This window comes from Theobroma cacao, chromosome 4 (genome assembly GCF_000208745.1).
Source record: "Theobroma cacao cultivar B97-61/B2 chromosome 4, Criollo_cocoa_genome_V2, whole genome shotgun sequence".
Lineage (NCBI taxonomy): Eukaryota > Viridiplantae > Streptophyta > Magnoliopsida > Malvales > Malvaceae > Theobroma > Theobroma cacao.
Window position 1 is genome coordinate 28,263,209 of NC_030853.1, and position 25,211 is coordinate 28,288,419.

Below are 25,211 nucleotides of genomic sequence, written 5' to 3' on the forward strand. Positions count from 1 at the left end.
CTCTGAGAGAGACAGTGCCCAGAAGCAAGAATAAATTACTAAAAAAAATCAACTCGATTATCACAAAGCACCAATACAATCACAAGGGAGATTATCATATCCAGAATCACTGCCTGGACATGCATTTTATTTGCCAAAAGGAAAAAAGAAACACCGTTAATTTTAGCATAATAACTTAGGCATCACACATGGATTTCTCTTTTCCATGGAGATTTCTTCTGCCTAATTATGAGCAAGAAAATTGAACTACATAGGAAAAACGGCAACTTGCTTTAAACTTCTGTAATTTTATTCAGTTTGATGGAGATTCCTTCTGGCCTCATTTATTTCTTTCATGTAAACTTTTCCACTTTGATGGAGTATTGGCAAACTTCCAGGCATATTTAGATAAGACGCCTAAATCATTTTCGCCACTTACTTCATCAAGAGGCACAGCATCACAAATTTCTTTCGAATCCTCTTGCCTAAGCTTCAATGCCAGGGTTCCAATATTGTCTATAATGTTCTTAACTTTAGTTGTCCCCGCATAAATTCAAAGCAATAATAAAGAAAAAATAAAGAGGAAGATTAATCCCATCACCATGCTGCAAACCATGTTGATGCAGAAGCATTGTACTCAAAATACGTGCAACGCTATTAAAAGGAAGCATTTCATTTAGAAAGTATCAAGAAAATCTATTGAATGAACTAGCAAATGCCCTGAACCTCCAGAGGAGGAGGGGTTTGGAATCAAATCCATATCAGTATGAAGACATTATTTGTGGAAAAAAGACCCAAGCATACCAGGGATTGGGATTATATCATCACCCTGATGGAGAAGCCAAGCCAAAGCAAGTTGAGGAACTGTGCAGGCATGCTTTATAGCTAGGTTGGAAAGTCGGGTATATAGAAGTTTGTTCTTCTCTAGATTCTCCCCAGTGAACCTTGGATGAATTGCCTGTTCCAGGAATAACCCAATTTCTGTAGCTAACATTCTTTATATAGTTACTGCAAAAGTAATAACTCTTATATGTAGAAAGAAAAATGCAGTTACTGAGAATTTGGTTTTAGTCTCATACCAACTGACTCCCATTGGCTAAAGTCTCCACAACTACCTTCCCACCAAAGAAGCCCTTACCAAGAGGACTGTATGCCAGTATTCCAATTCCAAGCTCTCTGTATGAGTAGATGCAAGAAAAGGTTGAAATTACTTAGAAAACTTATCTAAAGTATCGTAGGCCTCAATGCCTAAAACAAATTCCAATAAAGAACATAAAGCTATCAGCGATATAGAGTGTCTCGCAAACTTGTTCTGTAAACTTCATGGCAAAATATCAGCATACCGGCAAAGTGGAATTATTTCATCTTCAATTTCACGGGTCCAGAGAGAATATTCCATTTGTAAGGCGGTGATGGGATGAACTGTATGTGCTCTCTTTATTGTATCAACACTAGCTTCGGATAGCCCAATGTATTTTATTTTTCCTTCCTCAACCAGCTTCTTGAGCTCTCCCATCTTTACAAGAAGCAAAGTAAAGCAATCCTTGGAGCTATAAGTTCTACTGCAGTTAAGCTAACAGAACATAAAACAAATGGTCTCTTGATACTTACTGTTAGGATAGTCTTGAATTGTGATTTAATTAGGATTGTTTAATTCTAATTAAATTAGTATACCTTATAAATAGTCTTTAAATCTAGTTAGATTAGAATAACAATTCCTAATTCTATTAGGAGAAGATTCCTAATTATTTTAGGATAAGGTTATTGTATTTGGTACTATAAAAGGACCCTATGGGTTAAAGAATGATTATCACCTAGATTTAGAGAGAGTGATTTAGGTGTAAGTGGGATAAGGGTTATGAGTTTGAGACTGTTCTTGTAATCTCCTGATTTTTCTCTTAGTGAATTTTTCTCTGTTGTTGTGCCCGTGGACGTAGGTCATCAAAAGACCGAACCACGTAAATTCTTGTGTTCTTGTGGGTGTGCTTGATTTCTTTCTTTCTTTATTCTATTGATTGGGTTAGATCTTGGGCAATTCTTTAGAGACAATTCCGCAATTTCCCAACAGAAGCAAAGTCTCTACGAACCTACTTGCCCTTTGAGATGATGCAGCAATGGAGATGCTACTTAAGCATTAACGTTCTCAATGATTTATTGTCGGCATTGAACTGCTTAAGGGTGCTCTCTTTGAAAAGGTACTACATCACAGAAATTCCTTCTTCTATTGGAAATTTGAAGCATTTACGTTATCTAGATTTCTCTTATACCAAAATAAAAAGTCTCCCTGATTCGATATACACTCTTTATAATTTGGAGACTCTTTTATTAAGGTTTTGTGAGAATTTTGAAAAATTACCCTTAAAAATAGGAATTTTAGACAACTTATGTCATCTTGATATGACTAGTGCAAATTCAATAAAGGAAATGCCAAGTGGAATTGGAAAATTAACAAATCTTCAAGTGTTGTCTAATTTTATTGTGGGTCAAGGTGATGGATTAAATATAAAAGAGATACAGAATCTTGTAAATCTCAAAGGCCAGCTTTGTATTTCTGAATTGCATAATGTGGATGAAGCTCAATATGCATGTGAAGCTAAGCTATCTAGTAAGTGTGACCTTGATAATTTAGAGTTGAAGTGGAGTGCAGATTTCAATGAAAATCTTAGAAAGAAAGAAGTTGAGAAAGAAGTGTTGAACTCGCTTCAACCTCATAGAGATATTAAAGAGCTTGCCATCAAGTATTATGGTGGAATAGAATTTCCGGGTTGGGTGGAAGATGATTCATTCAAAAATTTGCAAGTTTTAAGCCTTGAATATTGTGAAAATTGCACATTCTTACCAACAGTTGGAAAATTACCAGTTTTGAAACATCTCTATGTCAAGGGGATGAAAAGTGTGATTAGTGTTGGCAATGAGTTCCATGGAGTGAATGGGCCAAAGGTATTTCCATCATTAGAGACCTTGCACTTTAAAGATATGCCAGAATGGAAAGAATGGAAACTTTATGAAGTTGACGAACAAGGTAAGAAATTCTGTTGCCTTCGAAAGCTCTTTATTGAGAATTGTCCTAAATTAGAAAAAACTTTGCCTGATCAACTTTATTCTTTGGAGAAACTTGTAATTCGTAGGTGCCAAGAATTGGTAGTTTCAGTTTCGAATCTTCCAATGCTATGTGAACTTGAAATTGATGGATGCAAAGAAGTAATGCTTAGGAGTTATGATGATCTATGGTTAGTTAAAAAAATCAGTCTTTCAAACATTTCAAAGTTTGAATGTGTAACAAAAGAAATGAAGATGGTAGAGTGGATGAAAGTAGAAGATCTCCAAATTAATAATTGTAAGGAGCTAACATCTTTGTGCCAAACAAAGTGGGGGTGGTTGGCGCCTTTGAGATCTCTTCGTACTATAAAGTTTGAAAATTGCCCGCAACTTGTGTGTATAGGAGGAGGGGTAAAGGAGGAGGAAAAAGAAGAGCTTTTGCAATTAGAAATACCGTGCAACATTGAATATGTGAGATTACAAAATTGTCAAAGGTTAGAGAGATTATCAAAAACCTTTCCCAACCTTACATGTCTTACAAAGTTAAGGATTGTAAAGTGCCTGAAATTGGTTTCACTTTCGACGGACAACTTGCCTCCAACTCTAAGGACTTTGGAGATTTGGGATTGTGACAATTTGCAATGTTTACTGGACGACAAGGAGGATATCAATTTTAGTAGCACATCTCTTCTTCAATCTCTTAATATTTCAAACTGTGAAGCTCTTAAATCATTATCATGGAGTTGTAAGTTACCCGTGGGGCTTAAAAGCTTGCTTATTTTGATGTGTCCAGAGATTGAATGTTTAGCACAGAAAATTGGGGATAATGCTTGTCTTGAATCTATTTCACTCTGGGATTGTAGAAATATTAAATATTTACCCCAAGGACTGGACAAGCTCAGCCGTCTTCAAGAGATTAATTTATACTGTCCAAATCTGGTTCGTCTCCCAGAAGCTCTGCCCAACCTCCACCATCTTCAACATTTGATTATAGGGGAATGTCCAAGGGTGCAAAATTCCATCGGAGGAGGGGGCTTCCGTACCAACCTAACTTCCCTTTCACTCTTTGATCCCAATATCAGTAAGGCAATAATGCAGTGGGGATTGCATAGACTCACCTCTCTTACAAAACTCATCATTGATGGTAGTAATTGTACCGATGTGGTGTCGTTTCCTCAAGAAGAGATAGGAATGAAGCTACCCCTTTCTCTCATCGATCTTTCTGTCAGAAATTTCAAAAACATAAGAAAGCTATCCTCCAATGGCTTTCAAAACCTCACCTCTCTTCAATATTTATGGATCGGCAATTGCCCAAAGCTCAAATCCATTCCCCGAAAGGAAATGCTTCCCTCGCTTTTGCAACTACATATTTGGGAATGTCCGGTGCTAAAGAAAAGGTGCAAAAGGGACGAAGGAAAACAATGGTCCAACATCGCCCACATACCTGAAGTAACAATTGATGGTAGATTCATCTACGAATGATCAAGAGGAAGAATCAGAGCATGTCAACTTAGGTATTTTAATCCTACAACTAATTACTATTTTAATTGATTTTTTTATGTACAAATATATCTACACAACCATGACATTAGCCAACATTGAATTTTTTTGCATTTAATTGTGAAATATTTTAACTTCTAACAGACTTTAGCTTTTAGAAAACTAGGCCTTTCTAAATGCTCCTTGCACAAATGCTTTCTTGTCTAGAATTTTGGTTTCCAGTATGAAGCTTTTGGAACTTACAAAGTGTTGCTCCATGGTTCATATGGATTTCTTAATCTGATCTCACATTTTTGAAGGAAACCCATCTATTTTCTTCTTTCATAAATGGGGTTGCAACTTTCAATTCACTTTGCACGTCCATCAAACTACTACAGGTGAGAAAAACTACTACAATTTTTCTGATTTCTATGTCCTTTGTGCCTTCATTTCATATCACCAAATTATGTTAACTGGGTTCGAGCAGAAGCAATTTAATGACTGTAGCCACCCCACAAGATCTTCTACCAATTAATGTNATAGTCTTGAATTGTGATTTAATTAGGATTGTTTAATTCTAATTAAATTAGTATACCTTATAAATAGTCTTTAAATCTAGTTAGATTAGAATAACAATTTCTAATTCTATTAGGATAAGATTTCTAATTAAATTAGGATAAGGTTATTGTATTTGATACTATAAAAGGACCCTATGAGTTAAAGAATAATTATCACCTAGATTTAGAGAGAGTGATTTAGGTGTACGTGGGATAAGGGTTATGAGTTTGAGACTGTTCTCGTAATCTCCTGATTTTTCTCTTAGTGAATTTTTCTCTGTTGTTGTGCCTGTGGACGTAGGTCATCAAAGACCGAACCACGTAAATTCTTGTGTTCTTGTGGGTGTGCTTGATTTCTTTCTTTCTTTATTCTATTGATTGGGTTAGATCTTGGGCAATTCTTTAGAGACAATTCCGCAATTTCCCAACACTTACTGTCTCTTCAATTGGTACTGAAGTATCCACACGGTGTTGATAGTACAGATCAATATATTCCACATCAAGCCTCTTAAGACTAGCTTCACAGCAAGCCCGAACATGTTCAGGGGTACCCTTGACCTCAACTAGACGACGCCCCTTTGATTCTGATTTGATGATACCAAATTTTGTTGCCAGTTGAATTTTTTCTCAAGGAAGCTGCTTCAGGGCCTAACAATGCAAATAAAAGAAATTTGCTGATGAATGTCAGAATCTAAATGTTGCTTGGGCTGTAGAACATGTATCTTCGACAGATCACATTGAAGATACTCCATCTAATTGAATCAAAAGTTTCCCATGTAAACTTTTTCATATCAGTATTATCATTTGTTTTGGAGCATTTTCTTTGACTTTTGTCCCATTTGTTTTGCTGTATAATCATTCTTTATATCATTGTTCTATATAGAAATCGTAGCTGGGAAGGTTAATCTGGACTCTGGAGGAGGATATGATGAATTGTACCTTGCCCACCATGATCTCATTATCATGTTTTTCACCATAAACGTCAGCTGTATCAAAGAAGGTGATACCCCTATTGAAAGCTTCTTTGATGACTGAACATCCATCTTCATGGGAGACAGGAGCATTATATATTCCTGAAAGTCCTGCACATCCAAGTCCCAATCTGGAAACCTGCAGGGTTGAAAGGAATATTATAAGAAAATAAAATTTCTCCAACATCACTGATGGCTATAATGAATGGAATATGCAAAAACTATCTTGGAACTTGGAGGACTCTATTTCATTTAGTTCAAGCACCATGAAATTACTTAATTTTCATCTGACCTTCATCCATATGACACATCATTTTACATACCAGTCTACTGGAGTAAACTACTTCCAGATATTCCAGCCGATCAAAGTTACTGAAGCTATACCAAAAGTTGCTAGTCCAAGAAAATCCAGCTCCTAACTCTGTAGGTTAACCACTCCAAACTAAATTTACCAGATCCAAAGTCCTGTTAAAAACTTAATGCAGTTTAGAAATCATCAGAAATCGAATTACTACTTCACTGAAACTGTATCCTAGCATGAACCAGTTGATACAAGGTCCAAATCTATCAGAAAAGCTGGATGATAATGTCGATGAAGAAGGGAAACTGACCAATATAATAGATGTTTTTGTACAACAAATTTAAGGATACTTGTCTAAGCATTGACTTAATCCAATTCTGTGAAAGAGTAAAAACTAAGCTTACCTCCAATCCCTGACTGCCTAATTTCACTCTTGAAAATTGAATTTGGGGTTCCTTCTCCATTTTGAAAGAAAATAGAACTTGATTGAAGTCGCCTTCAGTAAAAAAAGGACTTGATTGAAGTCTTAAGATACTGGCTAGCAGCTCTAGTTGGAAAGTAATGTGAAGACTCACCGCTTTCAAATACCATAGCAATTTCTCTTGTTTGACTTACCAACTTTTCCTTTTATTTTTAAACAAATCAGCCAGACCCCAACCATTTTTATATTGATGGAGGAGATAAAGGGATTGGTGCCCACTTAGTTTGTTTATATGACAAGAGCATTTCCCTTCGAGAATGCTTGGCCAAAATATCATCCTTGATTGTAACAAGAGCAACATGTATATCATGATCCTTTTTATTTAAAGATAGGTTTCAACTGGCAACCTGAACTTTCCAGACTTTAAAGTATCATGGATCCAGAAACCATTTGGTAAGCAACAAATGTTCTTTCTTGGTACATATGGTACATTGTGTGGGATTGTAAACTCTGAATGCACCGTGAAATCTACAGAGTTAGCTGAAAAACAATCTATAGAAAATTGAGTCTTGTGCCTTGTAGCACAGGTAGTCTCTTAATTTAAGAACTAGGTAACATTTTATTTAGTTGTACCTTTCTTTGAGAGAGTTCCCTGAAGCAACTAGGACAGTTCTGAGCAGATCAACTCTATACAGTACATTACAAATTCAATCACAAAGGAGATTTTGCCTCCTTGTGTTATCAACATGACATGCATTATTTTCTCCAAGAACAAGCTACCTTGATAACAACAGAGGAGAATTTTCATATCCACAAAGGCACAGCGTGCAATTCCTGATGCAGTAATGATGGTGTTAGAACACTTCTTATTCTTCACAAATGTACAGCGCTTCTCCAAGAGATCTGCTCTCAGTTACAAGCAAGTTCAGCTTTTCTCATTCCTTTTCAACAAGTATGTTTTACTCCAGACGAACTCTATCTTTTTGTGTAACATTCTTCATATTTGATGGGGTATCAGCAAACTTGCAGGCATATTTAGATAAACTGGCCACTTCTCTAGGGCCACTCACCTCATCAATAGGCACAGCGTTACATATTTCTATCAAATCCTCTTGTGTAAGCTTCAGTGCCAAGGAACCAATATTTTCTTTAATGTTCTTAAATTTAGTTGTCCCTGTGTAATTCAAAGTAGAAAAACAAAGATTCATCAAACTATTATAACCTCAAATGAAGCTGCAAACCATGTTCATGAAGAAATTTTGCAGTGCAATTTAGGCAGCTGAGAACGAAGGTCAGCAGCCATCAAGTAAGGCTTAATATGTGCACCACTATGAAAAGTAGCAATTCATTTGCAATATAGAGCAAAGCCCTTAAAGCGGACTTAACTAACAACATTCCTGTAGCTTCTGTGAGGGGAGGCTTGTGGATTAAATTCCATAAGTATGAAGATTATGTACAGTGAGAGAACTCAGATATACCAGGTATAGGGATCATGTCGTCTCCCTGGTGTAGAAGCCATGCTAGAGCAAGTTGAGCAACTGTGCAGGCATGCTTTGTCGCCAGATTGGAAAGCCGATTATATATGATTTTGTTGTTCTCTAAATTCTCCCCATAGAACCTTGGATGCATCCCCTGTTCCAGGGATGCCACACATTGGTGTAAGTTGAACAAGAGTCAAATTTAGCCATGTACTTATTGCACAAGTAAATAAACTCCAACATACGAACAAAATATTGAAGCATTATTAAGAGTTTGTTTCTGGTCACTTACAATCAAACTCCCACTGGGCAAACTCTCCACAACTGCCTTCCCACCAAAGAAGCCATGACCTAGAGGACTATATGCTACTATCCCAATCCCAAGCTCTCTGTACAAATAGATTTGAGGGTCGGTTGAAAGCATGGTGAGATAAATAATGCCTCTCCAAAATCAAGTCCAAGAAAGGAAAAAAAATCTTTCACCAATGTAAGCATCTGACAAACCGGCAAAGTGGAATTATCTCATCTTCAATTTCACGGGTCCAAAGAGAATACTCCATTTGTAAGGCAGTGATGGGATGAACTGCATGGGCTCTCCTTATTGTGTCAACACTAGCTTCTGACAACCCAATATATTTTATTTTTCCTTCCTCCACCAGCTTCTTAAGCTCCCCCATCTGCCTTGTGAAAAGCATATCAAGGCTAACAGTTACAAGATCTAATGAGTCAAATTAAATTGATTATCAGTAAGATGATTAAAGGTCTCTTGATACTTACCGTCTCCTCTATTGGCACTGAAGTGTCCACACGGTGCTGATAGTAGAGATCAATATAATCCACATCAAGCCGCTTAAGACTAGATTCACAGCAGTACCGAACATATTCAGGAGTACCCTTGATCTCAAATTGAAGCCCCTCTAAAACAATAATACCAAATTTTGTTGCTAGTTGAATTTGATCTCGGGGAAGCTGCTTCAAGGCCTAAAAGTAAAAGAAAATTAATTTTGTTTATGTGTGCTAGACTCCACATGTTTTTTTTTTTTTTTGAAAGTTAGATGGACTCCACATGTTTCTCAGGCTATTTCACCATAAAAAGATTTTGGACAGAAAACATTAAAAATATTATATATTCACAATCAAAGTCCTTCCATATAAGCGAAGCAGAAGCTTGATTCACAGTTTTATTCCATATTCCAATTTGCTTTGGTGCATCTCCTCATACTTACTCTGTATTGGTTATTTAAGTTGATGTATAGTAAATCATTTTATCTATCATTTAAATGAAGAGATGTAATAGCTTAACAAGTAAAAGGAGGAGGGGAGGAAATGGTGAGAGTGTACCTTGCCAACCATGATCTCATTATCATGGTTTTCTCCATAGACATCTGCTGTATCAAAGAAGGTGATACCTCTGTAAAAAGCTTCCTTTATAACTGAACATCCATCTTCATGCGAGAGAGGGGCATTTAACATTCCAGAAAGCCCTCCACATCCAAAACCTAGTCTAGAAACCTGCAGGCCAGAAGGTAACACGATGAGGGAAAAGACTTTAGTCATCATTCAACAAAAATACTACAAATACAAATTATAGCAGTTAATAAGATAGCAAAATAAAATAAAATTTTATGTTTGTACCATTCAATAACACTACCAATTCTATTAAGTTGTTTATAAATTGAGCTGTCAAATGAAACTTTAGAATCTGAATCCTATTTTTGATTGGTTATTGTCCATATGATCTTGTTCTGGCATAGAACAAGTAATAATCAAAAACATTTCCATATCAAGGTGTGTCCAAACTTAGAATAGGATGCAAAAAACAGTAAAGACCAAATTGAAATTGACTAATGAGTTTTTTTATAGTATGAAGTAAGTTTGCTGAGAAGGACTAAGAACGTTAATTGGGAAATAGCTAGAGGGAGTATACACCAGTCCTTTTTTCTTTTTCTTACCAATTTTTTTGACCATGAACTCCTTCATAGGATTCAAATGACTTTACCAATTATCCATGTTTCCACTCATACTGTAGTTTGGAATGAAAGCAAAAGAAAGTTTCCCTTTTTCCAATTCTTTCCTGCCCAAGTTTAGTAATTTTAAGTTTCATAAACATGAGACATGAAGAAGAAATAAAACCCAGAAAAGGAAACGAAGAAACAGGCAGACTAAAGTATTATCATCCTATCATTGAAGTTATTGGTAAATAGTTGAATTTTAAATCTTGAGTTGTTGGTTGAGCAAGTATAATCTGAGTTTTGTTTACCTCCAAGCCTTGATTGCCTAGTTTTACTCTTGGCATCTGGACCCTCTCTTCCATTTTCAGACAGCCAAAACTCCAATGCTCAGTTTCACTTTGAAGATGCTTTCTTTACTAATTGAATGGAACACGCCCACAACCTTTTATTTCATCTGCCATTGCCAAATTTTGGCAGTTGCAAGCCCGGCCCGACCCAAACGACTTGTCCGGTCTATTATTAACTGAGCCAATATGCAGCCAAGGTTTGGCAAACGACGTCGCCACAATGCAGCCAAGCGAAACGGTGCCGTTTTAAATCTTATATACGGAAGTAATTAACTGTTCGGTAGTGGAAGCTCAAATAAATGTGAAAAGTCCAAACATCTGGCTTCTTCGTGAAATTGAACCAAATCAAATCAGGGAAAAAAAAGTAAAAAAAAAAAACTCCAAATCGAAATCCAAAAAGATGGAAAAGGGATGGGGAAAGATGTGGGCTTTGATGGTTTTGCTTCTTTTGAATTGGGTGAGTAACGTCTCCTCCCTTTCGGTGACCGTAAACGAAGTCGAGTGCGTGTATGAATACGTGCTTTACGAAGGGGACACGGTTTCAGGCAACTTTGTCGTCGTCGACCACGATATTTTCTGGAGCTCTGATCACCCCGGCATTGATTTCACTGTGAGTTTATTACCTGATCTCTAAATGCGATGTCTTTTTCGTGAATTTTGGTTGATTTGATGTCTGGGTATTGGATTCCTTACAGTAAAGGTCACGTTCTGTTTTATTTTTTTATGCTTGGGCGTTGAATTGATTACAGGTTTTTTTTTTGTGATATTTTAAGAGTTTTGATATCTTGTTTTTGCTGGAATCATGGGGACTTTCTTTGATGAATCATTTTGGGTGGGTTTTAATCAGTGAAATTTTGATCCCCAGGTGATTGATTTTATTGGGTTTAAGGTTAATGTAAACTTTTGTAGTGTGTTGAAAAGGGGATTTCTTGTTTAGGGTCATGCATTTGAATTGACTTGATTGGATCTATAGGATATCTAATTTTGTCGAATATTAGTTTGTTGTTGCTAGTATTGTTTAAGGAGTCTTTTGGAATGCTTGCTTTTGATTTTCCTTGAAAAGGAGCTGATTATAGTCTGTCTAACCTCTTGCTTCATACAGGTGACTTCTCCTGGGGGTAATACAGTTCAGAATTTGAAGGGGACATCTGGGGACAAGTTTGAATTTAAGGCCCCACGAAGTGGAATGTACAAATTTTGTTTTCACAATCCCTACTCTACACCAGAGACTGTTTCTTTCTATATTCACGTTGGCCATATTCCCACTGAGCATGATCTTGCCAAAGATGGTTCGTTATTTTTTCCTTGGCGTATTTTGAAGCCTATATCTCTTTCTTTGTAGTGCAAGCTGTGAATCGCTGTTATCATTGGCATTTAATTTTGACTCTTTAACATTTGAGTTGTTTTTTGTACCCTGTTTGTAGAATACATTGCATGTTATTGTTATTTTCCTTCACAGTTGATAATTTGTCTTTAATGATTTTCTTTGTTACAGAACATTTGGACCCAATTAATGTGAAAATTGCTGAGCTGAGAGAGGCTTTGGAGTCTGTAACAGCAGAACAAAAGTACTTGAAAGCACGTGATGCTCGGCATCGTAATAGTAAGTTGCTACTATCCTGCTTATCCGTTGAGTTGATAATTAGGGATTACTATTTATTAGTTTTAGTCTGTGAGCCGCCAGCAGATATTATCTATGCAGAAAGTTCCCTTTGTTTTTGGCTACTGGGGTGGTTTTGTCATTTAAGAGTTGCCTCTTTATATGTTTTTATTTTGGTTCGTTTTTCATTCTTCTATCTCTTTCTCAGACAATGTGACTGCCTACAATCTTGATCTGAACCAACAAGACACCTACCATCTCAACAATTTTGCCATTATAAGCATTTAGATTCTTTTCAGCCACCCATAGTTTGTTACCCTGCTTGATTTTATGAGAAATTCTTACTAATAAGCATGGATATGAGGAGATATGTTAAGTTGACAGTAAATTCCATGAAATGTGTCTTTTTAGTGCTAAGTACAGTTTGGTGAAACTAACGAGATAGCCACTGGCTGCATGGTTCCAAAATTTGAAAGAAATCTTGGCCTAATTAGCATTAGACTCATGAAAGGAGAAATTTTCCTATGTAATAAATAGTCAGATTGCTAAGAGATCTAGAGTGACAAAAAACTTGCAGACCAATGCATATATGATTTAGGGTTTATATTTGATGCATTGTCATCATATGGATTTTATACACTATCAGTGAACCAAATGTTGCTATCTCGTTAATAGTAAATTTAATAGTTAGGAACCCTCAAAAATAAATACTCATAATTTTAAAAATATTTACTTTGGATGACTTTTGAACTTTACCTTTCTACATTTATGAGATAGCACTATGTGGTTAAGTGATGGTATAGATACTATACATTGACAGTGCATCCAATATAAGCTGTTTGATACAATTTCCCAGTGCCTTGTGATATCAGAAGTTTGTCAGGCATTGCACTCAACTTAGATGTCTATGAATATGCAGATTTGTTTGCTTTATTTTATTTCTTTTTGGTACTTAATTCTATGGTTTGCGATTTCCTGCGATATTCACAACATATTTATGAATGTGTGTATGTATGAGGATCAATAAATTATCTGCGGTAATCAATATGAAACTTCTTAGGCATCTATTTATTATTCTGGAGAAAATAGAGATTGAAGTCTCAGGTTCTAGAAAGTACATGATATACTCCAAGAGATTATGTGTATTTATTACAAGTGTAATGGTAGTTTCGTTTGGATCTTTGTTTGTGTTCATTCTTTGTGGTATCCTCTGATAACATTGTTATTATTTTTTATTTCTACACCGAAATTTCCAGTAGTAGCCTATGAATGCTTCAACAAGTTTATTATTAGGGCCTTGTTGAGTTGTGAAACTAACATACGAACACTCAAACAGCGGAACCTCTATGTGTTTGCAAATTGTTGGAGCTAATAGGAATTGTAGACTTTCTTATCCTTTTGTTCTTACTTTATTTTGGAGAGTTGCACCCCACTTTATTCATGGAAGCTAAGCTCAAAGAGACCTTAGTGCAGCAAGAAATGTCTACTGTACAGGATAACTGTGTGATTGATGGTTTTCTCCTATTTGATTCACTGGCATCTATATTTTTTTTTGGAAGTCACTGGCATCTATATGACTGTATCACATTTGTAGAATACCAATGCCATGCTGTAATGTCTGTGAATATGGCAAACTTTGCAATAGTTCCTTATATACCATATGATTGACATTTGCTTGCAGCAAATGAGAGCACCAGAAAGCGTGTTATAGGCTACACAGTTGGAGAGTACGTTCTGCTAGCTCTTGCTAGTGCACTTCAAGTCATCTATATCCGCCAGCTCTTCAGCAAATCAGTTGCATACAACCGAGTTTGAGCCACCTGATTATACTTTTAGTTCTCTGTTCCATTAACCAGAGAGTCACAGGGACAAATCCTATAGATGAGTCACGAGTTCACCAAAAATCCGATTCGTGTAACAGATCATTTTTGGTGTTTTATGTTATTCGAGTCTTGTATTTCAATTACAATGTAGCTTTTCGACCCTAAATGTTTTAGACTAACTATTATCAAATTTGAGCTACCTTTTGTTTTTTTTTTCCTTATCCTGAGCCTCATTAGCAGCTGTACAATGCTTCCATCCAGTCTGATGGAGGGCTGGCTTAATAGTTAATATTAATAATGGCTGTCATGAATAATAGAAGAATTTGCCAAGTTTGGTTTCTTGCTTCTATTGCAAAGCTACCATTACTTCAGGGAAAAACCCTCAAAACTGTCAATACAGTAAAAAGGATTGTATAAAAGATTTAGCCAGCATTCCACCGACCATTGTCAGTTTACATGTGCAAGCTTACAAAAATGTCAGAGATCTTGGTGACACATATGATGTATTTAGCAAGTGACAGGTGGGGGAACAGATTTTCAGAACCTTGTTAGCCCCAAGATATCGAATTATTTTTTTATTAAAAAAATATTTTGCTGACTAGAAAATGGGACCCATTAAAAGGGCCAAAAAGAATGTGGACATTTAATTCTGAAATTTTCTGGAAATTAGTAGAGAATTGACTACAAATTTGTACCCATTCCTCAAATCATTGACTTTCTCGTGTCTGCTTTCTGTTTGTATCAAATCTTTTGTTTGTATTTTTTTTCTGTTCCCATTAGGCATCTACTTTCTCAAAAAGAAGGCTTTTTCTTTATTATTTTTTATAGTTTTTATGATATTCTACAGCTGTGTCCACCACCGCCACTTGCCACTCCACCAATTTTTGGTGGATAGGTTCTGACAATTTCTGTACTAAAAATCATTTATGAATCCTAAGTTCCGAAACTACCCTTTCATTCTTTAACTATGATTTAGTCAAAGACTTTTTTTTTTTATATTTTGTGTACAATTAATTGAATTGTTATTTTGCACTTGCAAAAATCACTGATTAATGATACTTACCATGAAAAGTTAACCATAAATCACGGGACCATAAGCACGTTTAATCCTGTAACTTAATGGTTTTATTTTCAAATAAATTTATAATTTTTATTTCAAGTGCTTTTAATATACTTATTTAATTTATTATTACTATAAAAGGATATCTTAATCAAATAGATTAAAATCACCCTAGTCATAACTAAATTTTACATTTAATACAATTTTTCTTTTTTGAGAATATCCATTGATTTTTCTAGATAAAATACCCCGTTCACGGAAACTTTGAGAATATTGTATCTTTTTTTCTTATAGTTCTTATAAATCTTCGCCAGACAAGGGCTGTATGGGAAATGGAAAACTGCCCTAAAATGCTTATATAATTCCCCGAAATTTCTCCCACAAAACTCCACATTCCCAATTTTTGGTACAACGTCACAGATTTTCTATCATTCGATACCCATCAATCAAAGAAAGATCAAGAGTCCTTTTTTGGGTTTTGCTTCTGTGGGAGCTTTGGATCTTTGCAAACAAAGGGGAAAAAAATGCTGGCAGTTTTTGACAAATCGGTTGCCAAGAGCCCAGATGCTCTTAATGCTCCTGATCACTCCGAGGCAGTGTCTGCTCTCCAAAATGGCTTCTTGGCTAACCACTTTGGCTCTATTCACCCTGGTTCTGTTACCGTCAATCTTGGCTCTGCTGGTGTCATGGCTTACTCTCTTGAAAAGCAGAACCCACTTCTCCCAAGGTAAGAATTTTCTCTCTCTTTTCATCTTCTTCATGATGCACAAGGTTTCATTTTTGGGTTCTTTTTTTCTCTTCTTGCTTGGTGGTTTTTGATTGATCTAGTCCCGATCGTTTCTGGGTTGTTTTGTTTCTCTGCTTATTGGTTCATGGCGCGGTGAAAATTTGTAGAAAGTTCGTCTTTTTTCGCCTTTTGTTCTCTTGCGTTTTTGCTCTTGTTTTCTCCGTTTTCTTTTTTCGTTTGTTTTACTTTAATCTAATCATGCTATGTAGATGAGTTGTACTTGTGATAGTGCTTTTTTTTTGTATGGCTTATAATGTGATACAAAGATTTTATGTGATTATATAATTGGAGTAATCCAAGTTCTTGTTGGTTTGATTTGCTTCTTAGATCTTTTTTCACATTACTTGATATTTTGTTGGTTGTTCTGTTATTTACAGGCAGTATGAGATTTGTGATTTATAGATGCAATTGTTAGTTGATTGTTTTCTTACCGAAAAGGGAAAAAGAAAATGAAATATCTAAAGAAAAGAATAATTGGCATCAATGGCTGTCTGCTAGTCATTGATGACTTATCTTTTGAGTTGTCTTCTGTTTTCTAGTATTATGTGATGAGAATGCAGCTTGAGAAAATTCTGCTGGTGAAACCCTTGAGTAGGGTGTCATTTAATCATGCACAACATAAGTTCTTTTGTGATAAACTTTTAATATAACAATTTTTTTTGTTTCTTTGTTTTCTTTTAATTCAATGCCTTACCAGGCATGATTTGTTTTATTAGATGATATTGTTTTACCATGGGATGTAGACATTGAGTATAGTCCAAAATTAAAGATCTAATATTATGGTTTGGAGAGACACAGAAGATAGATTGACTTGATTGGATCTATTCTATTCTATATTCTTTTTGGATTAATTATTTCATTGAACATGATCATCTTATCTACGCTGTTCTCCTTCTTGAACTGAACATGTTTTTGGATTTTGCATAATTTGTTTAGTTTATTTAACTCAACTTCCCTGAGAAGCCAGTTTAAAATCGTATGATCATACTTAATAACTTCATGACTTAATTATTTCCTATATCAGAATTTATTATAAAAAAGTTATAAGGTTGTTCTGTTCTTTTATTGTTTTCACGTGGAGATTGAGAAATTGACCTTTTCATATTCTTCCTTTTTTGTTTCCAGACTTTTTGCAGTTGTGGATGACATTTTCTGCCTGTTTCAAGGCCACATTGAGAACGTTGCTCTTCTTAAGCAACAATATGGCTTGAACAAAACTGCAAATGAGGGGATCATTGTCATTGAAGCTTACAGGACCCTCAGAGATAGAGGCCCTTACCCTCCTGACCAGGTTGTAAGAGATATCCAGGGAAAGTTTGCTTTTATTCTCTATGATAGCTCTTCCAAGGTCACATTTATAGCTTCTGTAAGTAAACCTTTCTGTCCATAATTTTTGTCATCTAATGCTATGGATGTTGCTTATTTGATTTTTTTCATCAAGTTTAGTCTCCAATATGATTCAGTTTTTTACCTTTGTCTTGTGCAGGATGCTGATGGAAGTGTACCTTTCTTCTGGGGAACAGATGCTGAAGGCCATCTTGTTCTTGCTGATGATGTGGAGACTGTGAAGAAGGGCTGTGGGAAGTCTTTTGCCCCATTCCCCAAAGGTAAGACTTCATGGACATATGCTAAATTTATTGTCAATTAGTAAGTTATTTGACATGCTTAGGCTCTCGTACTTTTTTAAGTAATCTGATTGGACAAAATGGGGGAATAGACTTGGGTAAAGATTAAAGCATGTTTGAAGTGGATTTTGAGACTAGTGTACAATGACATAGCGAAAATCAAGGTGAATTGGAAATTGGATGAAAGTCGAGGTGGAATGGAAACTGGGATGGCATACAGATTTCTATGCATAAATTAGCATATGATATAACTCTTTGCATACATTTCCTTTATTGTTATTCTGTCACAATTATTCCATGTTCTTTTATATGCCAACATTAGTTTAATATTGGGGATCATCTGTCTATTTCCTTATCTTCATGCATGTCTTTTAGCTTCTTCTTTGTTATCCCTAACTATGATTATTTTCTGAATTCAGGAGTATGAGAGTTTTATTGCTGATTTTTTTTTATTATTTCTTTCAGGGTGCTTCTTTACATCCTCTGGTGGGTTAAGGAGCTTTGAGCATCCCCTTAATGAGTTGAAGCCTGTGCCAAGGGTGGACAGTTCAGGTCAGGTTTGTGGTGCAACTTTCAGTGTGGATGTAGAGACAAAAAAGGAACCAACTGGAATGAAAAAAGTTGGAAGTGCTGCAAACTGGTCCTCACACTACTGAGCTTAGAAATGTCTCCTGTTTAGCAAGGCTTTTGTTATTAGTGAGCCTCCTGGTTGTATCCATCTTTCTTAGTCTTCAATTCCTAATATCCTATCTCAATGACTTGGCTGAGCTAGTGGATATTCAAACTCTAAATTGTTGTCAGCTTTTTTAAAACTAAGACAGCATTTTATGCAGCTGTACATGTTTGCTTACCATCATAACTGAGCTTGACGTGGTACATAACATGGAATAATATTTCTTCTCATAAAGGCTGCAAATCTCTTTTGTCTAACTGGTTTTTCCTCTCTAGTAGCTTTTGGAAGATTGATGTTCTGCTGCTCACATTGTGCACTTCTTTGCGAAAGGAAAACTTTGCTAGGTATTCCATCTTGTCCGCACATATAAAAGAACTCAGTGTATGGGTAGATTATACAAGGAAAGGCAAATCCTTTCCTGCTACTTAAAGTTCTAAAGGAGGGACTATAAACAGTCAATCAAAAAAACTGTTTTGTCGATAGTAAGAAAATGTCAGTACATTACTTTGCCCTGTCTGGTGTAGAGAGCAATCTTGGTCTCACCTCTAAGTTTAGTCCTTTGCATCTGCAATGCCCCCTGGCGTTATCTGAAAGACGTTCTTTTGTCAAGGATAACTAAACAACAGTGGTACTAAACTTAAATGTTGCTTTGCAAGGTAAGATTTCTTCACATCCTTTATATGAGGAGGCTTTATTAAGGTTGCTGATCATGATGAACCTTGCTGGTGAGCCATTTTGGGTTTATCCATACTATTTGGAGTTAGTCATATGGGCAATCAGGACTTGAAAAAATATCTGAACGAATTTAAAACAGTAACAGTGGTCAGGTAAGGATATTGCTTCAGCTTCAGGAAGATTTGGGGCGTCAAACACCTTGCAGACCCGCTGTTCACCTTTGCCTTTCCTGAACATCAACCTTATTGTGGCTGCGTGGGCAAGCACGTGCCCTCCGGCTGGTTTCTTTGGATCTGATATGAACACTCCACCACCAGGGTCGGCGATAACTGCAACAAACAATCCAAAAATATAATTTAGAAATGGACCTCTACTTGGGGCCCAGTTGGTAGAATTAGGTAGCGAATTTGCTGCCTCTGGAAAGGATCAAAAATTAAAGAGGTTAACCGGACCGATCGGAGTTAAAAGTACCTTGGTTAGTCATGTAGACTGCAACATTGAATTCTTCAGCTATTTTTGTTAATCGGGAGAGCATCTGAGCCAATTTTTGCTGCAAATGACAAACGGTTCATATGATGAAAGAGAACAGACTCAAAACCAAGGTTTTACATATGTAAGTTGTAATAGGCTTTTTCTACCTGGCGCTCTGCCAGTTCTCCTCTCCCAGTGAAATCCACTCGAAATAGAGCAATGACAGAATCCACAATCTGAAAATATGAGCGTAAACAAACAGGATCAAACAGACTCCGTAATATCAACATTATAGAATGATTCTATCAACGAGACTCACCAGAAGTCTGAATGGTTCTTCAGACATTTTTGCTGCCAAACCAAGAAGCAGGTTGTACTGATGCTCATATGTGTACGCACGAGCATAAACGATCTTTGACATTCAAAGAAAATAAGCAATACGCGACATCTGTTTCTACAATTCAATTGAGGTTATACGGATATTAATGCTTACATTGTCAAGGACAGCTCCTGGGTCCATCCCAAATCTTTCGGCTATGGGTATAATTCTATCAGGCCGGCTGCAAGTGTGTGAAGTTGAAGAAAACATAGTGACTCTAGTTTGGAATTCTTTGTAGATAATACTCTTATTTTTGTTAGCTTCTCACGCAAGAGAAACTATAATACGTAACTTAAAATATTAAAAGTAAGAACAGAACGGATACAAAGTTCCTTCAGTATCAATGTAAGCCACTTTCCCATTCCCACCTCGCATATTTGTAGGGAGCTGCAAAGGCAATATAAATACCAGATCAACAAAGTTCAACATGGAGATGGTAAATATAGTCAGCTAATTGAACTAAAGCTATACCATCCACGGAGCATGACAATTTAGCAATATTAATTTATGTTCTCTAAACCTGCTCTTGAAAACAATTCATTTGGTCGGCAAATAAATTCTCAATTATGATATACTCCTGCACTCCTGCCTACTGCTGAAAACAAATCCAAAAATCAATGAACAAACGTGATTTATTATGTATTTTTATGTTTCAGACATGTGGCATATCCAGGGGTTTTCTCACTCCAAGAGTCAATTTGGGACAAATCGAATCTCCTCCAAATCAAACCGTATAACAAACGTAGTTTGAAGTTTATTTAACAAAGTGAAAATTAAATATCTTCTTTCATTCCCAATTCCCAAGGATTTATAAAAATCTCACAATTATGGATCACAAAGGTGAGAAAGGAACCTGTGTAGAAACACATAGAGTATGTGCCAGCTGTGTTTTGCCAGACCTAAATCAACATTGGGATTAGAAGGCAATTTAATCATGCATTAGGGTAGACATGAACCAGCAGGAAAGATTTTAACAAGCAAATGATATAGTAGTATTTAATGTCCATATGAAGAAAGCAGTAAACTATGTGCTGTTTTCCTTACCTAAATTCTCCAAAAGCTTCTGTGATAGCCAGAGTTTCTATGCCACCTTTGAAGGTTTAGGCAAAAAAATCATTTACAGAGAACTCTAATCAAGAAATCATTTAACAGCAATATAACATCTCCCAAAAGGCAAAAGTTACCCCCTAAGAGTTCATCAAGGGCTTGGCTTCCAGTTGTGATGCGAATCACGGATTTTCTCTACAAAGCCAAAAACAATAAATACCCAAATCGCATTTAGTTTCACCGTAAACCGTAAAACATAAATAAATTAAAAAGAAAACATACAATTTGAACTTACTCTTAGTAAAGCATCGCTTCCAGTGATATAACCATAATTCTGAGGCAATAAAACGTGGAAAAGCTAGAAGTCAGGAATTTGATAAAGGGCAAAAAAGAGAAACAAATCAATGAAATAATTAATTTAACTAACCACTATTTTCTCAGCAGCTTCACAGATCTTATCAACCTTAGCTTCAGATAAACCTTTGATTCCAGTCAAGTGCTGCAAAAGAAAATTGAAGATAAATAATAAATTTTTAAAAAATAACCGCCATAAAATTAAAAACTCCAATTATTTTGAAATTTAAATTTACCTTCTTAGTGTGCATCATCAAGCCGTTGCAGGTGTAGATTCCTGCATCTTGAAGCTTCTTCACGTCTCCGGCATTGATTCCTGCAGATATCACTGCACAAAAAAAAAAATTGCAGTTCAAATCCAATAGACTGAACAGCTTGTTGACCATCTTATTAAAGCATGGAAAAATACTAAAAATCTAAATGATCTTCTATGTATAATGAAATTTGATGACATAGCAAAGAGAGATGTTCAAATCCATCTACTTCAACGACAATTTTTCAAGCGATGTCGACGAAACATGCTTAGATTTACAACTGTGTTGAAACAAAGAAAAACGGAACGCAGATCCGAGGCTCAAAAATTAATCTCAAACGAACGGAGAAAGAAATAGAATTTCTAGAATACTCCTGAAAATCGTAACAACTCATAGATCTTCAAAACAACAACTAAGTCTAAAACTTAAATCGCAAATATACGATCAAAATTATCCAAAAAAAAGACGATCAAAGTGTAGACTGAAAAAGCGAACAAGCTAAAGCGAGAACATGAAGAATCGTAGACAATAGAAATGATTCAAAAATCTTCAAAACGAAATCAATGCGAATATTACTTAATACGTCAAAGAAAAACAATAGCAGAAAAACATAGAATGACGAAGAGTGAATAGGACAAAACGAGAATCTGAAGGATCAGAATAGTTTACATTTGTCGATGGCTTCAAACAGATCGTCTTCGTCATCGATATCTTCTCGCTCCACCAGCTGCAGCTGGCTTGCTTCTTCAGCTCTGATTTTCATGCAAATTCTCGTTTACGATCCAAACAAGCAAAAGAAAAAGGAAGAACAATAATGCAAAAGGAATGTCTAACTTACTTGAGAGTAGCGATCATCTTCGTTGCAGTAGATAATTGCTCTTTGTTTTCCGAGAGAGAGAGAGAGAAAAAGAGAGGGAGATTTTTTATTTGAATGGGACTGAATTAACGAAGGACATTATTTATATTATATTTGTGCAATGGAATGTCCTCTAAACGACGCCTGAGATCCGCGTTTGCATGTGTGAGATGAGAACGACTTTGTTAGCCGTTTGGTTTGAGAGTTCAGAGCCGGTTATGATCTATACGATGGATACAATGAGCCGCTGATGTTGCCATGTCAACCATCGTCCCCGTAATAATACATGATTTTTAAGTAAACTAGCATAACTTGAAATCTATTTATTGGTCAAATCAAATTCCTTATTTCTTAAAGAACGAAAAAAAAAGTTGATATTGGGTCAATGAATATGTGTTAATATGATGATGGTCATCGAATCTATAGTGATGGATTAATCCTAATATTCAACCTTTGAACCAAATAAAGTACTATATATATATATGTATTTATATATATTAAAAATAAATTTTTATTTTTTTTAGATTACAAGATTTTAAGAGTGGGCATAATATTAACCCTAGAGTCAATCATTAAGAAGGATGGATCAATTTACAATCTGAAAAATTATGGTTCATTTTGACAATTTTAGTATGTAATTAAAAATTTAAAATACCATATCTAGCCTTAGACCAAGAATTTGGAAATGACCAATAATGTTGAATAATCCTATACTTAATTTGCGGATTTTTATGTTTCTATGGGAAATTTGATTAGCGTTACCTGTTTGTGGATAAATTTAAAAGTCCGTTTATTTAGATACTAAAATTTGATTTTATAAATTTTTAATTGTTGAAATTTACTATAACAATGAAATTAGTCAATTTTTGTTGACGGGTCAAAGACAGAAAAAATAAGAACTAAAACTTTTAAAAACTAATATATTTAAATTAACCAATAATCAAAAAGTTCATAATAAAAAATAATTTGATATCACATGTAAATTAATAAAAAAATACTTACAATAATTTTTTAATAAAGTTGTGCGCATCGATTATTTTGGATTTAAATTCATCAATTATTAACTCTGTATTGAAGAACATTCATCTATTCGAGATTAAATTTTGGATATTTTGATTCACATTACTCTTGTTTATGAGCTAAAGCATTAAAGTTTACTAGCTCAAGCGTAGGAGATTTATTTAAACAATTTGTATATTTATTTTAAAAATTTTGTCAATTATTTTCAACTTATTCATACCTTAATTAAACTTGAGAAAAAAAATAATGCAGTCAACATGCAATATTTTTATTTAAACTTATAATACTAAATACAAAACTATAATGCATAAAATATAAATAATTAAATACAATATACAAGATTAATAATTTTCTCTTATATTATTAAAAATAATAAAAAATGATCTATTGATGAAATTTTAAGTAACAATACAACATTAGAACTTATATTTAAAAATTATATAATAATTTTTTAATTTTTTAAAATTAAACTCATAAAAAATAAAATTAAGATAACAGAAAAAAAAACATGACATGTAGAAAATAAAATCCACATATGTCATAATAAAAAAAGAGTAAAAATTTAGAGAAAAAAATTTATAAAAACTTAGAACATATAAACAAATAAAATTAAAATGAAAAAAAATAAATAAAAATAAAAATAATAATATAAATTGAAATGAGAAGACAAAAGAAAACTTTACATTTTTTTAATTTCACATTATGGTGTTGAGTAGTCCCCATCCCTTTTTGTTTAAATTGTCAAGTTCATAAATCCCTCATAAAGAATTAAATGTGTTTCGATAATGAGTTACATACAAGAGAGTAAAGTAAAAATGAAAAAAGAAAAAAAAAAGAGTGAAAGAGATGTGAAGAAACTTTTTTTTTTTATGCTGAAAATTTTCGCAAGGCCCAGTTATCCTGTAATTATTTTATTAATAATAGAAAAAATTAAATACATTAGGGAGGGGGACATAAACTGAACCTTCAGAATTACATTAGATCGAGAAGAATTTCGAAAAGTACCTAAAATGGAGAGTTTCATTTTGTGTGCATATTTGTGAATGCAATCATAAAATCAAAACACTTCCATTTTACAAGATTTTAAATAATTAAAATAAATAAATAAATATAACAAAGTTAAATTATGAGTACTACTCCTTTACATTTATTTAAATATGACATAAGGTAAATTTGTTTTATCTAATCACAGAATACCTTGGAGCTCACCTTGCGCATGTGTGAAGACATGGAGATTTTGAAGAGTATGATCGCAATTCGACAAATAATCAGCAGCTTGATTTCCCTCCCTATGAATATGTGATATACGAAAAGACATGACTTGCAAACATTTTCTAATAGACTATAGCAAATAACGAATTTTGTATGAGCCTTTATGATTATCCTGTATCATTTGTTGACAACCTACACAACTATCTCTATTCACACTCTTGACACATTATGTTCCATGCATAAACGTAGGCCTCTATGAAGTGCCATTAATTCCGCCTGCAATTAATTTTGTGAGCCAAAGTTTTTTGAAAAATCCAAAATAAGATTACCTATATGGTCCCTCAAAACATCTCCCTCAGCAACATTCTGATAATCGTCCTTAGAACTACTATTGACATTCAACTTAAGTTCGCCTATCAATGGTTTAATCCAATGAATAATTTTTGATCAGGGCCTGGTTGTCTTGTGCAAATTTAAATCCCCAGTGTATAGCAATGTCAAGGTCTCCTTTCCACTGTCATTTACATAATAAACCTCCTTGAAAAAGCTGTCTCAATATTTTCATAATTCGCCAAATAACTCGATCAGGATTCATGCCTAGGTCCTTATGCTTTGCATCATTCCTATCAACCCATAAGAACCAGAAAATAAACAAAGGCAATAATGTAAAGAAACTTAAAAAAGTTAAAGAGTGAAAAAATTAATAAAACATACAAGTCATTTGTTATTTTTTATTTAAGATTTAGGATAAAATTCTTTTTTAGTAATAAACAAGGTGGATCCGCCCTTATTTATTAAGAGAATATATAAAAAATTTAATTATAATTTTATATTCTTACTTTTTTTACATA

At 34.7% G+C, this 25,211-nt stretch overlaps 4 protein-coding genes and 1 pseudogene across 4 annotated transcripts; 2 read left to right on the forward strand and 3 right to left on the reverse strand.

The window, feature by feature from the left end:
• Nucleotides 36–7,097, reverse strand: LOC18603062 (annotated as a pseudogene).
• On the reverse strand, nucleotides 7,284–10,669 carry LOC18603063 (perakine reductase). The gene is made up of 7 exons (XM_007034811.2): nucleotides 10,486–10,669; nucleotides 9,567–9,737; nucleotides 9,003–9,206; nucleotides 8,730–8,902; nucleotides 8,518–8,614; nucleotides 8,226–8,379; nucleotides 7,284–7,921 (listed from the first exon to the last, which is right to left on the reverse strand). Exons 1-7 carry the CDS (start codon nucleotides 10,537–10,539, stop codon nucleotides 7,707–7,709), a joined length of 1,068 nt encoding a protein of 355 aa, XP_007034873.2. The 5' UTR covers nucleotides 10,540–10,669; the 3' UTR covers nucleotides 7,284–7,706.
• Nucleotides 10,786–14,292, forward strand: LOC18603064 (transmembrane emp24 domain-containing protein p24beta3). The gene is made up of 4 exons (XM_007034813.2): nucleotides 10,786–11,134; nucleotides 11,627–11,813; nucleotides 12,020–12,127; nucleotides 13,806–14,292. Exons 1-4 carry the CDS (start codon nucleotides 10,925–10,927, stop codon nucleotides 13,937–13,939), a joined length of 639 nt encoding a protein of 212 aa, XP_007034875.1. The 5' UTR covers nucleotides 10,786–10,924; the 3' UTR covers nucleotides 13,940–14,292.
• On the forward strand, nucleotides 15,277–18,335 carry LOC18603065 (stem-specific protein TSJT1). The gene is made up of 4 exons (XM_007034815.2): nucleotides 15,277–15,734; nucleotides 16,920–17,160; nucleotides 17,281–17,401; nucleotides 17,885–18,335. The coding sequence occupies exons 1-4, from the start codon at nucleotides 15,532–15,534 to the stop codon at nucleotides 18,073–18,075; spliced, it is 756 nt and encodes a 251-aa protein (XP_007034877.1). The 5' UTR covers nucleotides 15,277–15,531; the 3' UTR covers nucleotides 18,076–18,335.
• Nucleotides 18,419–22,195, reverse strand: LOC18603066 (meiotic recombination protein DMC1 homolog). Its single transcript, XM_018119546.1, has 15 exons — nucleotides 22,111–22,195; nucleotides 21,942–22,024; nucleotides 21,255–21,346; nucleotides 21,092–21,163; nucleotides 20,960–20,998; nucleotides 20,802–20,859; nucleotides 20,662–20,707; nucleotides 20,471–20,516; nucleotides 19,943–20,004; nucleotides 19,732–19,798; nucleotides 19,558–19,650; nucleotides 19,406–19,474; nucleotides 19,239–19,317; nucleotides 18,930–19,096; nucleotides 18,419–18,688 (listed from the first exon to the last, which is right to left on the reverse strand). Exons 1-15 carry the CDS (start codon nucleotides 22,125–22,127, stop codon nucleotides 18,644–18,646), a joined length of 1,035 nt encoding a protein of 344 aa, XP_017975035.1. The 5' UTR covers nucleotides 22,128–22,195; the 3' UTR covers nucleotides 18,419–18,643.